General features: G+C 38.8%; 1 protein-coding gene across 2 annotated transcripts in view; it reads left to right on the forward strand.

Annotated features, from left to right (window-relative positions):
• Nucleotides 1–6,197, forward strand: part of trim2a (tripartite motif containing 2a) — a 75,197-nt gene extending 69,000 nt beyond the window's left edge. For both annotated transcript variants that reach the window (XM_055205355.2, XM_055205354.2), the window contains exons 7-12: nt 499–602; nt 708–875; nt 1,283–1,451; nt 3,337–3,407; nt 3,521–3,661; nt 4,179–6,197. In XM_055205355.2, the coding sequence (XP_055061330.2) occupies nt 499–602; nt 708–875; nt 1,283–1,451; nt 3,337–3,407; nt 3,521–3,661; nt 4,179–4,331 (806 nt within the window). In that variant the 3' untranslated portion in view covers nt 4,332–6,197. The remainder of the gene's footprint in view (nt 1–498; nt 603–707; nt 876–1,282; nt 1,452–3,336; nt 3,408–3,520; nt 3,662–4,178) is intronic.
• The last annotated feature ends 7,019 nt before the right edge of the window (nt 6,198–13,216 follow it).

Below are 13,216 nucleotides of genomic sequence, written 5' to 3' on the forward strand. Positions count from 1 at the left end.
GGCTGGTGTTTGAGTCTTGATAAGTATTTGTATCCATGTACTGTATATCCACCAGCATATCCTTAAGCTTTTATGCAATAAGTAAGGGCACTGTAATGATCTAAGCTGGGTGCAGCTGTCCTTACTGTAGTCTTCTCAAAAGTTTTCTGGTGTCTTTGAGGCAGTAGCCATGATCAGGAAGGGTGCCCTCTGTGCTTTGTTTAACAAATTAACAAAGTGTGTGTACTGTGCATACACAAGTGCTTGGGCATTTTAAACAGCTCTGTTTTTGGTAATGTTAGCATAAGGGTAGTGTGTGTGTTTTTTTTTATTTGATTGCAAAAAAGAAACACTTGTTTATAAATGTATTTTGTACATTTATAAATGTATTGAGTTAATTTGAATGGATACACTAGCAGGAAGTGATGAGTTGTGTGGGGGTCAAGCATTTTCAAAAATATAATACATTGCAGCATTTTTTCCATTTTTGTTAACTTTTGCTTGTTTTTGCCCCTGAAGGAACAAAAGGCAGAAATAAGGGTGAATTCACTAATCTGCAAGGAGTGGCTGCTTCCTCTGCTGGGAAAATCCTAATAGCGGATAGTAACAATCAGTGTGTTCAGGTAAGGAGTTCTGCATCTGTTGGATTACTTAACACCACAGCTGAAACAGTTTTAAGTGTTACATTTAATGCATTGTTTTAAAGATCTGAATAATTTGCTTTGTAGATATTTGCAAATGATGGACACTTTAAGAGTCGCTTTGGGGTGAGAGGCCGAACACCAGGACAGCTTCAACGGCCCACTGGTGTTGCTGTGCACCCTAATGGTGAAATAATCGTTGCTGATTATGATAACAAATGGGTCAGTATTTTCTCCAGTGATGGCAAATATAAGGTAAGCACACTAAGATTAGCATTACTATTTATGAGATGTGTGAAATTTGCATAAATTATCCATGTGGTAAAGATTTTAAAGGAACAGTATGTAAGAAATGTATATTAAATTAATCATAAAATGGCCCTGACATGTCACTAGACATTAAGAAATCATTTTCATTTCAAATACTTATATCACTGACAACAGCGGTCCGGCCAGGATATTGTCATTTAAAAAGTGGAGTTGCAGCCCTCAACTGATGTTTATGTTGTCATGTTGGGTATTGGCCACCAGTTGTGAGATTGCAGTACCAGTTTTAGCCACAAGTTTTGTGATTGCAGTACCAGTTTTGGCCACAATCCTACATACTGTTCCTTTAAGTTTATGAAGGTAAATTCTTTATCCTCTCTCTTCTCTGTTTTTAGACAAAATTTGGCTCAGGGAAACTGCTGGGTCCCAAAGGTGTATCAGTTGATAGAAACGGCCACATCATTGTAGTTGACAATAAAGCTTGCTGCGTCTTCATTTTCCAACCTAATGGAAAACTTGTCTCCAAATTTGGCAGTCGAGGCAATGGTGACAAGCAATTTGCAGGTACTTAACTTGGTTACATACTGATATTTAATCTAAGTACTTAATCTAGCCTATTGACATGTACAGAGTATATTCCACAAATGCTGCTTTTTTATGTACAGCAGGGAAAATAAGTATTTGACACATCAGCATTTTTATCAGTACGGGGATTTCTAAGTGGGCTATTGACACAAAATTTTCCACCAGATGTAGCCATCAAGCCAAATATTGAATTCATACAAAGAAATCAGAACATTTAAGTATACAAGTTGAAATAAAGTGAAATTACACAGGGAATAAGTATTGAACACACTTAATGTAATACTTTGTAGAAAAGCCTTTGTTGGTGATTACAGCTTCCAGACACCTTTTGTATGGAGAGACCAGTCGTCTGCATTGCTCAGGAGTGATTTTGACCCATTCTTCCACACAAATGGTCTTTTAATCTTGAAGGTTCCTTAGGCCTCTTTTATAAACTTTGATCTTCAGTTCTTTCACTGGGCCATCCTAGCAACTTGATTTTCTTTCTTTAAACCACTTCAGTGTTTCCTTGGCCTTGTGTTTGGGATCATTGTTTTGCTAAAATGTCCACCCTCTTTTCATTTTCAGCTTTCTGGTAGATGGCAGCAGATTTTTATTCAGAATGTCCCAGGACATTTCTCCATTCATCCTGCCTTCAATAATATGAAGTCTGCCAGTACCCCTTGCTGAAAAGCAGCCCCAAACCATGATTCTTCCACCCCCAAACTTAACTGTTTGTATGGTGTTCTTGGGGTGGTGGGCACAGTGCCATTTCTTCTCCAAACATTGTGTGTTGAATGACTGCCAAAAAGTTCAATTTTGCTTTCATCTGACCATACTATAGTCTCCCAATAATCCACAGGCTTCTCCAAATGTTCTTTTGCAAACTTTAACCGAGCCTCAGCATGCAGTCTTGCGTGGTGCATTGCTTATAGTTTTCTTTGAAACAACAGTACCTGCTGATGCAAGGTCTTCCTGAAGTTCTGCCCAAGTGCTTCTTGGCTCTTGGAGAACTTTCCTGATTATTCGTTGAACTTCTCGGACAGGGATCTTACATGGAGCACCTGATCGTGGCCGGTTTATTGTGAAGTGATGCTCTTTCCATTTCCGGATAATGGCCCCCACAGTGCTCACATGAACATTCAGCATTCTGGAAATGCGCCTATAACCACTCCCATCAAAATGCTTTTCAACAATAAGATTACGAGAGGACCTTGAGAGAGTTCTTTGCTTTTACCCATCATGAAGTCTTTCCTGTGTGCCTTTATAGGCCATCAATTAGGACTAAAACAGCTGATATCAGTTAGTACTGATAGTGGGCAGGGTTTCTCTCTCAATACTGAAAGATTTCAGGTGATCTCCTGGCTTTCTATGCCATTTTGCATCTTGTTCTCTTCATGTGTTTAATACTAATTCCCTGTGTCGTTTCACTTTGTTTGTTGTGACTCGGCTTGTGTGCTTGGATGTTCTGATTTCTTTGTATGGGTTCAATGTTTGGCTTGATGGCTATTTGTCAATATCCCACTTAGAAATCCCCTTACTGATAAAAATGCTGATTTTCTTCGCTGTATGTGTTTTTAATCAAGCTTTTTTTTTCTTGGATTCTCATACACCTAAATTATTCATTAATAAGAAGGCATAGGTACAACAGTCTGTAGTTATTGGCTATAAATCATTTATCTGAAGTTGCACATGAACATATACCTTCAGCCCTTAGTTGCTGAAAAATCTAAACTCCAAACATCCACATTAAAGTCATTATATAATTTACAGACTAATACAGTCTTATTTTATTCTTAATTTAGTAATCTTACATTAAGCTATTGATGCTCTGCAATCTGTGACATTTCTCATATCGTTTTTGAATTTTTTTTCCTTTTCATAGGTCCCCATTTCGCTGCAGTGAATCATAATAATGAAATAATTGTGACTGACTTTCATAATCATTCAGTAAAGGTAAAATTTACTCCTTTGTTTTTTTTCTCACATTTCTACCTTATTGAGCTTTTTGGGGCTCAGTCCTGCTCTAAGATTAAATTTCAATCCCTCAATGTGTTATCCATTTGCAGGTGTTTAGTCCAGAGGGGGAGTTTCTCCTGAAGTTTGGGTCAAATGGGGAAGGAAATGGGCAGTTCAATGCACCCACAGGTGTGGCAGTGGACGTCAATGGCAATATCATAGTGGCTGATTGGGGCAATAGCCGAATACAGGTACTAAGATTAAGGCTTAGACTGATTTATCGGTTAAATTTGATTAAACAAAGTTGATTTAAAAGCACTTTTTTAAAGAACACCTATACCATTGTTAAAAAAGCAACATTATTTTGTGGTTTTGGTGTAATACAATGTGTTTGCATGGTTTATGGTTAAAAAACTAATTATTTTCCACATACCATACATTTTTGTGGTTTATATGCCCTGCCTTCCTGAAACGCATAAAATCGTGAATGGGATAATAGGTGCTCTTTAAGTCACTGTTGCGACTGGCCAATAAGAATCAAATGTTCCAACGAGCCTTGTAAAACCCAAGTATTTATTGCACATAATAATAACTGCTGCCTTTGTAAGTTATGTAGCAAGTTTCCAAACTATCACATGAACAATGCTAACATATGAATCATATGAAATATCATATAAATATGCCCTTAGTCGTGCTACATTATATGTTTAACATGTACTGTTAAAGACCATACATTTAAAATCTCTATATTCATCTGTGAAACTCCAGGTGTTTGACAGCAGTGGATCTTTCCTGTCCTATATCAATACCTCCGCAGACCCTCTGTATGGCCCACAAGGACTGGCACTTACCTCAGATGGCCACGTTGTTGTGGCAGACTCTGGAAATCACTGTTTTAAAGTATATCGTTACCTTCAGTAGCACTCTCATATCCACAATTGGATGAATGCACTTTTTCCCTAAAGCTGCCACTTTGTGCCAAATGGGACCTCACATCGCATTGCAGTTGTTGTTTGTGGCCTCATCCATTACACCTATTAGACAAAAGAACAGACTGATAAAAATGGGTTTCTGTACCCAAACATAAAACCCTGATAAGTATGCAAAACTAGACAATCTAATACTCAATGGTATCATTGTGAACACTGGTTTTGCGGTTTAGGAACTTTGTATATTAAGCTTTAAGTTAAGCTGATGTTCACTCTTGAATTGGAATTGGAAAAACACATTAGAGTAATGTTCATGTTTCTACTGTTTGTTGAAGAAATTCTGATGTTCTTTTGTTACCAGCTGATTTTAAAAGGGAATTAAATAAGTAGTTATGTATACAAAATAATTTTGTAGTAGCAATTTCAAAAAAGTAACACCATAAAAAATCTTACTTTGGATATTTTTTCACCTATATTTGGCCAGATGTATGTTCAAAATCAAATGTCAGGTATGTCCAGTCCACAAAGTCTTAGATTTAAAGAAAATGTTATCAAGGTTACCAAATATGGCATATTATGTATAACCGTATGTGCTTGTCTGATTATCACTGTGATGCACACAAGTGTGGATGGTATAATGTTTGTATAAACCCAATCATGCATGTATATTTCTGTAATGACTTTATCCCCGATATGCAAGAAACAAAGCACTTGATATGCTGTAAGAATTGTAAACAAATGGCTTTTTGAGAGTTTTTTAATAATCCTGACGTGCACTATTAAGTTATTATTATTTTAACTGCAATAATATTTATTGAAGAAAATATTTTATTTTTTATTTTATTTGTATTATTCAGAGACAATCATGATACAGTAATGTATCATATTACACACAACCTACCAATGGGAAAGAGTTATTATGAATGAGTTAAATTATTAATGGTGTTTGACAATGGTTGGTATAAAAAATGTGTGGTACATAAATTTTCAGGTTTAGTCATCTCATACATTTAAAATTGCAAAAAGTAAATCATCTTTGTCTTATGTCTGGTCTCTATCATACCCACTAAGATGCCTTTTTGAAGCAAAAGGCCATTTTATTTCTGATGATAATTTCATTTGTCTGTCACATATACACATCTATACAGTAGTCTATGCTCAAAAGACTACGCCAAATCAAAAATTGCATTATTTGGAAAGATAACCCGGGTCTATTTAACATTATAGAGTAGTTTATAATGAATCCTTCATAATTAGGCATTTCATGCTACTGTGTTGTTGTTCATTTTTGAAAGCAACTTTAGGACTTCAGATGGAAGCATGTATAAGCCAAGCCTATGAAATATGTTCTTAGTGCGCTGCACACAGTTTTACATTAGTTTTATATTAAAGGGATCCTGTTATGCTTTAAACCTTTTTAAACTTTTTTAGTGTGTAATGTGGCCCCCACCCCCAGAGGGAGATATTCTGTTTGATGCAAAAATGTGCAAAGGCTGTCACTGGGACAGTACTCCTTTGTAAAGGTCCTAATATGTAGTATTTACAAATATGCACTTTTTGAAATGGTACGCTCCAGTGACAGCTTTTGAACCTGAGTGTTTAACAGAAGAAAAAAACTTTTCCAGAATTGCAACAAATGGCTCAGTGGGACTACACTTCTTTCAAATACTTTGACAACACAATTCCATTCATTTGCATAAGCATGGAAGTCTATAACTCTGTGGGATTACACACTGCACAGCTTGCACACACTAATGTAAAATTATGTGAAAAATATATGTTTCCTGGACAATTAAAGATGAAAACCTATTCTGCACCCTATAATACATCCTAAAAATAAACCCTGGATGCTTTTGAATGCTTTGTGTGGTACTTGAGAGTGTGTCTTGTTCCAAATGCATGAGATTTGCCAACAATTACCAAAAGGGTTCATATATCAAAATGTGCTCTGAACTGGATGTCCATGTGTGGAGAAGTTCCGAATTATGAAGTTTGATATAAGGACGTAGTTTTAATATCTGTGTTAGAGTACAAATAAAGAGTTTGGTTCCAAAACGCAATAAATCCATTTTGACAAATTTCGGTAAAAACGTGTTTTCTATACCAAGAAAGTGACAAGATAAAAACCACTATTTTCTGTAACAAACTTTCCCATAGCATTTTTAGGTTATAAAAACATAAAAAATTCTAAAATTCTAAACTTGATTTTCAAAGATTTATTATAAAAACGAATAATTTTTTCCACAAAATGCAATAAATCCATGATAGTTTTTTTTAAAATGCTAGAAATCTATTAATTTAATGTACAAATGTGCATTCATCTTTGCCATTTTATATTCATTTAGTTGAACAGTTGTACACACTGATAAAAAATAAACATTAATGTCATTAATCAAAACACGTACTTTGTCATATTAATGTAACAAGGTAGCAAGAAAGAAGGGCGGGGAAATTTGAAAGCGATCTCTAATCACATTACAGATTGATAATAAGCCTTTAGGTTAATCATTTAGGTTGAGTTATTTGGTTTGATTGCTGGCTAGGGGATTTTATTACTCTCATTTGTTTTCTAAAGAAGAGGGAGACATAGGGTGTACTGAGCTGATTGTCCATGAGATTCCATTACAGGATGATATTCCTGTTCGCCAGCCTTACCGTCGCCTTCCTCCATCACAGTATGAGTTTGTAAAAAAACACATTAAACAGCTGTTGGATAGTCAAATTGTTAGGGAAAGTAGTAGTCCTTACTCTTCCCCTATTGTTGTTGTGACTAAGAAAGATGGAAGTATACGGTTGTGTGTTGACTACAGGCAACTAAATGCAAAAACACGTAAGGATGCCTACCCACTTCCTAGAATTGAGGAGTCACTGGACGCATTGTTAGGTGCAAAGTGGTTTTCCAATCTCGACTTAGCCAGTGGCTATAATCAGGTGCCAGTCGCGGAGAAAGATAGGTTCAAAACAGCCTTTTGTACACCTTTTGGCCTATTTGAATTTAACCATATGCCATTTGGTCTCTGTAATGCGCCCGGTACATTTCAGCGCTTGATGGAGCGCATGTTTGGTGAACAGCGGTACCATTCAGTGTTGCTTTATCTTGACGACGTGGTTGTGTTTTCCTCTTCTATTAGTCAGCATCTGGTTCGATTGGAGGAGGTGTTTTCCCGACTTGAACGACAAGGGTTGAAAATCAAGTTGTCCAAGTTTAATTTTTTTCAGGAACAAGTTAAGTACCTGGGGCACGTGGTGTCTGCTCAGGGAGTGGCAACCGATCCCGATAAGGTGAGGGTGGTACGGGAGTGGGGACGCCCTACGCATTTGGCAGAATTACGATCGTTTCTCGGGTTTGCCAGTTATTACCGTCGCTTTGTTAAGGGCTTTGCTTCTTTAGCTGCTCCATTGCATCAACTGGTAAACCGGATGAGTGGGTCTAAACGGAAGGGTAAAACCCCAAAGCTACCACTAGTGTCAGAGTGGAATGAGGTGTGCGAGAATGCCTTTGAATCCCTAAAACAGTGTTTGATTACAGCCCCAGTCCTGGCCTATGCTGACTTCACTAGGCCTTTTGTGTTGGAGGTTGATGCCAGCTATGGAGGGCTGGGAGCTGTACTTTCTCAGGAGCATAATGGAAAACTCAGGCCTATTTCGTATGCCAGTCGGGGTCTGAGGCCCACCGAAAGAAACATGGATAACTATAGCTCCATGAAGCTCGAACTTTTGGCAGTGAAATGGTCAGTAACTGAAAAGTTTCAAGAATATTTATTAGGGAGTAATTTTACGATCTTTACTGATAACAATCCGCTAAGTTATCTCCAGACTGCAAAATTGGATGCAGTGGAACAGAGGTGGGCTTCTCAATTGGCCTCATTTAATTTCACCATAAAATATCGCCCAGGTTGTAGTAATGGCAATGCAGATGCCCTGTCGAGGCAGTATTTAGAGAGGTTTGCGTCTGGGACTGACATTCCGCCGGTTTTGGCGGGGTCTCAGTCTGGAGAGGCATTGCGAGAGGTGGAGTGTGGGGAAGTGGCTGCCCTGGCTGGGCGGACTGTTGAGGACATTTCCTTCAGGAGATGGACCCAGTGGTTGGTCCAGTGTTAAAGTGTTTTCGTTCTGGATGTCAGCCTAGACCCGAAGAGCGAAATGTGATGTCGGTAGGGAGTAGGGAGTTGTTACGACATTGGGATCGGTTAGTGGAGAGAGGAGGGGCGTTACATCGTGTAATACGAATGCCAGGAGAGTGTAAAGAGACCTTCCAGGTTGTGCTTCCCCAGTGTTTGCAGGATGAGGTACTTCAAAGCGTGCATGATGGCCATGGCCATCAAGGCATTGATCGTACCATTCAGTTGGTTCGTAGTCGGTGCTTTTGGCCAGGCATGACGAAGAGAGTAGAGCAGTGGTGTCAACAATGCGAAAGATGCATTTTAAGTAAGGCAGTGCAACCAAAGATTCGGTCATTTCAGGGTACACTTCAGGCCTCTCGCCCCCATGAGGTCTTGGAGCCAGCAAGTGATGGTCGAGAAAATATACTGGTTCTTACAGATGTTTTCTCCAAGTATACTCAAGCTATTGCGACTAGAGATCAGAGAGCTAGTACTGTCGCTCAGATATTGGTGCAGCAATGGTTTCATCGTTTTGGACCACCAAGTCGAATCCATTCAGATCAAGGGAGGAATTTTGAGAGCATGGTGATTCAGCAGTCGTGTAAAATTTATGGCGTCCGAAAGAGCAGGACCACTCCTTACCACCCTCAGGGAAACGGGCAGTGCGAAAGATTTAATCGCACCCTCCATGATCTGTTGCGGACGCTGCCCCAGCACAAAAGAGGCACTGGCCCCGCCACCTTTCGCAGGTTGTTTATGCTTATAATACCACTGCCCATCATGTTACCAGTATGACTCTCTATTATCTGATGTTTGGATGTGACCCTAGGCTCCCAGTAGATTTTCTGTTGGGAAGGGGTGTTACAGATGATAATTTGGGTATCACTGAGGACTGGGTGCAGGGTCATCAGGAGAGTTTAAGGGTAGCGCATACTCATGCAAGGCAGCAATTGCAAGAGAAAGCAGAGAAGCGGAATAAACCACACAATGAGAAAGTAAATGATAAGGGGTTAGAAGAGGGACAGCTTGTGTACCTGAGGAATCATGCTAGGGGAAGGAGTAAAATTCAGGATTTTTGGGACCCATGTGTTTACAGGGTGGTCAGAGGTCCTTGTGGACAGGGGGCTGTATATTCTGTTAGACCGGTATCAGGAGATGGCCCAGTTAGGACAGTTCATCGGTCAGAGTTGAGGAGCTCTATACGAAAATTAAGTATGGATACATCCGACTTGCCAATCGAACCAGATGCTGCTGATTTAGCTTCGAGTTCATCAACAGATGAGGATGAGATGTTCAGGGAGCCTCTTGTGGTGTTGTTGGAAGATCAAGTAGAGTATGTGGATCACCCAGATGAACCAGGGACTAACATTGACCCCGTAGGTGCTAGGGAAGAGGTAGAGCAGCCACAAAGTCCGGCTCCCTTACGGCGGTCGGTTAGGACTTCTGCCGGTTGTCATTCTAATCCCTACAGGTTGCCACGTTCTGTGGTAGCAGAGCAGTCAAATAATAGTGAAGAAAGGTAGGATTTGTGTTTTTGTCATTGGGGCAATGACAAGAATTCTAGGGGGTGGATTGTAACAAGGTAGCAAGAAAGAAGGGCGGGGAAATTTGAAAGCGATCTCTAATCCCATTACAGATTGATAATAAGCCACACTTATTTAAAGGACAGGCGAAGGCGCAGGGCAGCTGGGGTCCTGTTAGCATTTGCCTGTTGCTCAGCTTGTAGCCGTGTGGGATCGGGAGTCCCCGTGTATCTTTCTATGTATGAGACGGTAAGCGTTTATTACGTATACTGTTTACTTGCCCTTTTAGGTATGTGTGTTGGGTGTATGCTTATCAGGTTTAAAAGTGCCCGGATAGGGGTTTTTGGTTACTTACCTGTGTGAATGCAGTTTCTGCCGTGGATGTAGCCATTAGTATTATGTTAAAGCGTAGGCATCTGTGAATGAATGCACCATATCCAGTGGCGGTTCTACACGGAGGCCAAGGGTGGCCCGTGCCTCTGTAGACATGTCCCTGGCCACCCCTGTGGCCACCCCGTGCTGACCAAATAAAAAGTATACATTTATTTTGATTTTACACGCGAGCGCCAAAAGCGGAACTAATGCAACGCATAACGTTCTACACGGGCAAATTAGAGCGGCGCACCCAACCACTGTAGCCGGCTGCGGGTGCTGCTCGGCGAGTGTCTCAATTCGTTCCCAATCTTCTGATGTTGAGAATGTGTATGTAGGTTTGGGCACTGATAAGGACTCTAGCTCACTTCACATTGGGACACTGTTCAATTGTTCTCCTGTGACGTGGCTGCTTAAACGCGGTGATCATTCACAGCTGTTACTCATCAACAACCGGCAAAACCAACATCTCGCTAACTTTTTAAAGTTTACACATTGTAAAAAGCACTGTAATTATGCTCTTACATATACATGCATAAAATTGGAGGAATATAATTAAATGTGTCATATAAAAATGTTTACAATTTAAAATAAATATTATTTTAAATACTGATTAGATTGTGGTCCCTAACTGTCTAGCAATGTGTATTTATATGTAAACTAAAACAAACGTTTGTCTTTATAAAAGTTTGCATTTCATAAAGTTTATTGAGTAGGCTTGCATGATTTTCGGTTGGGGGGCTTTAGAAAAGAGCCAAGCTCCCCTTTTGCACCTGCACTCACTCTTGTATTAAATAAAGATTTATATGATTGTAAAGTAAAATAAAGTTTATGGGGTAGTTTTCCGGAAAGGGATTAGACTAGTCCTAGTCTAAAATAAATGTAAGAGGTGTCCAAATTGAAAACAACTTGCAAAGCCATATTTTAAAATACATCAGTGTTCTTTGTTTTGCTTCAAAATGCACACAAGTAATGTATTTAGTAAGGCATGTTTGTTAAAACTAGTTATATTTCCTAATTAATCTAAGGCCTAGTCTTGTCTTAAACTAATTCCTGTAACCGCCCCTATAATCTTTAAATATAATTTCTTGCCATTTTTTTATGTGCCCCTCTGGTAAAACACTGGCCCCTCCTTGGCCCCCCTAGTGAAATTTGTCTAGAACCGCCACTGACCATATCAGATGAATTTGTACAAGTGGTGATGAGTATTTTATTGTGGTTTAGAATGTGATAGTTTGAAGCTCAGGATCATCGTGTATATGATTTTGCTCTGCTAAGGTATGTTTTGTTTATTTCTTTTGTTTGTGTTATTGGGATGATTTATGTATGAAAATGATTTATTTCATGTAGAATGTGGGTGTTTGATGTTCTCGACCGTCATGTGTCTGGTTGGTTTCGCCCTGTTAAGGTATGTTTATTTTTTAGTTTTGTTTATTTGAATGTGACTAGCACTCATGAAATTATCTATTTTGTTATAGGTTGTTGGATGATAGTGACTAGTCGCTGTTCTCTTTAGTTTTTTTGTTATTTACTTTACCCGCTGAAGGTGGCTACCCTTGTGGGCTGTTTCCGGTCCGGGTGGTTGACCCAAATTATTTTAATGCTTTGTTAAATAAAGTATAATGTATTTTTCTACTATTTTATGCTTACTGTAGTGACTTTTTTGTATGCATCTCCATGCAGCTACTTTGGGTGTGCTACATTAAGATCACTGTCATTGCAGCGTAATGTAAAGTTTTTCATAAGATCCCCTGAGGTCAATGTGTTAGCATGAGAAGCTTGATGCTGTCGGGAGATAAGCTCCAGTCTCCCGAGTGCTTCGCGTAAATTATTAGATGTTGATGACAATCTTTCCCGTTACAGAAAACCATCACAGGTTTATCAATGCCATTAAAGTATTATTTTGTTTTGTTTATTGATCACGAATTACAAAGTAGATGAGGAAAACGAAGATTCCGTGTACTCAACGCTCCGCCATTGTTTGTTTACATTGCGTGAACGGTGGGCTGTAATTTATGGAATGGATTTATTGCGTTCTGTAAAAAGGAGGAGTGGCGTTTATCGCATTTTGGGAAAAAAGGGAGAAAAGATGACAGAATAGCACGGCGGATATTGGATTTTGCGTAAAATTAATTATTTACTTTTAAATACTGATCTGATATAATACTGATTTTGGCAGTAACTAATTTTTTTCAAAAATGGTGTTTATCGCGTTTTGGAACCAAACTCTTCAAATACTTCTGTATTGTAATGTGTAAGCAGAACGGCCTACACTCTAAAATTGGCTGGGTTATTTTTGACCCATAATGGGTAAATATTGGACAAAACACAACGTTGGGTTAAAATTGACCCAATGCTGGGTTGTTTTAACCCAACTGCTGGGTTATTATACCCCATGGTTGCATAACAACAACCCCACATAATTTTGAACCCAGCATTTGTTCTGTCTAATAGTTACCCAATATGGGTCAAAAATAACCCAGCAATTTAGGGTTTGTACCTTTTGCATATCATTAACATGTACTAGTACTAATACACACACACCAAAGGAAATGTAAAATCATGAATTGGACTATAGGTGCTCTTTAAACATATTTAAACTGCCTGCCTTGTGCACTGAATATGCATATTTATGAGTTTCTTGCTTCTAATAAGTAATTAAATATGAGTGTGTGCCCAAGTTCCCAGCATTTATTTGAATGTGGATTCTATGTTGGCAAAATGAACATTTAAAAACGACATATTGGTAATTAAATTGATTTAAATTAGAGTCAAAAGCCTTTTAGAAAGAGGGCTATTTATTTTGTCTCCTCTTGACCTTTTGCACATCATAACCCCAAACGGAGGCTAACAGAAAGTATGTTGTCTGTTTTTGCTTT

This window comes from Misgurnus anguillicaudatus, chromosome 3 (genome assembly GCF_027580225.2).
Source record: "Misgurnus anguillicaudatus chromosome 3, ASM2758022v2, whole genome shotgun sequence".
NCBI classification, from domain to species: Eukaryota; Metazoa; Chordata; class Actinopteri; order Cypriniformes; family Cobitidae; genus Misgurnus; species Misgurnus anguillicaudatus.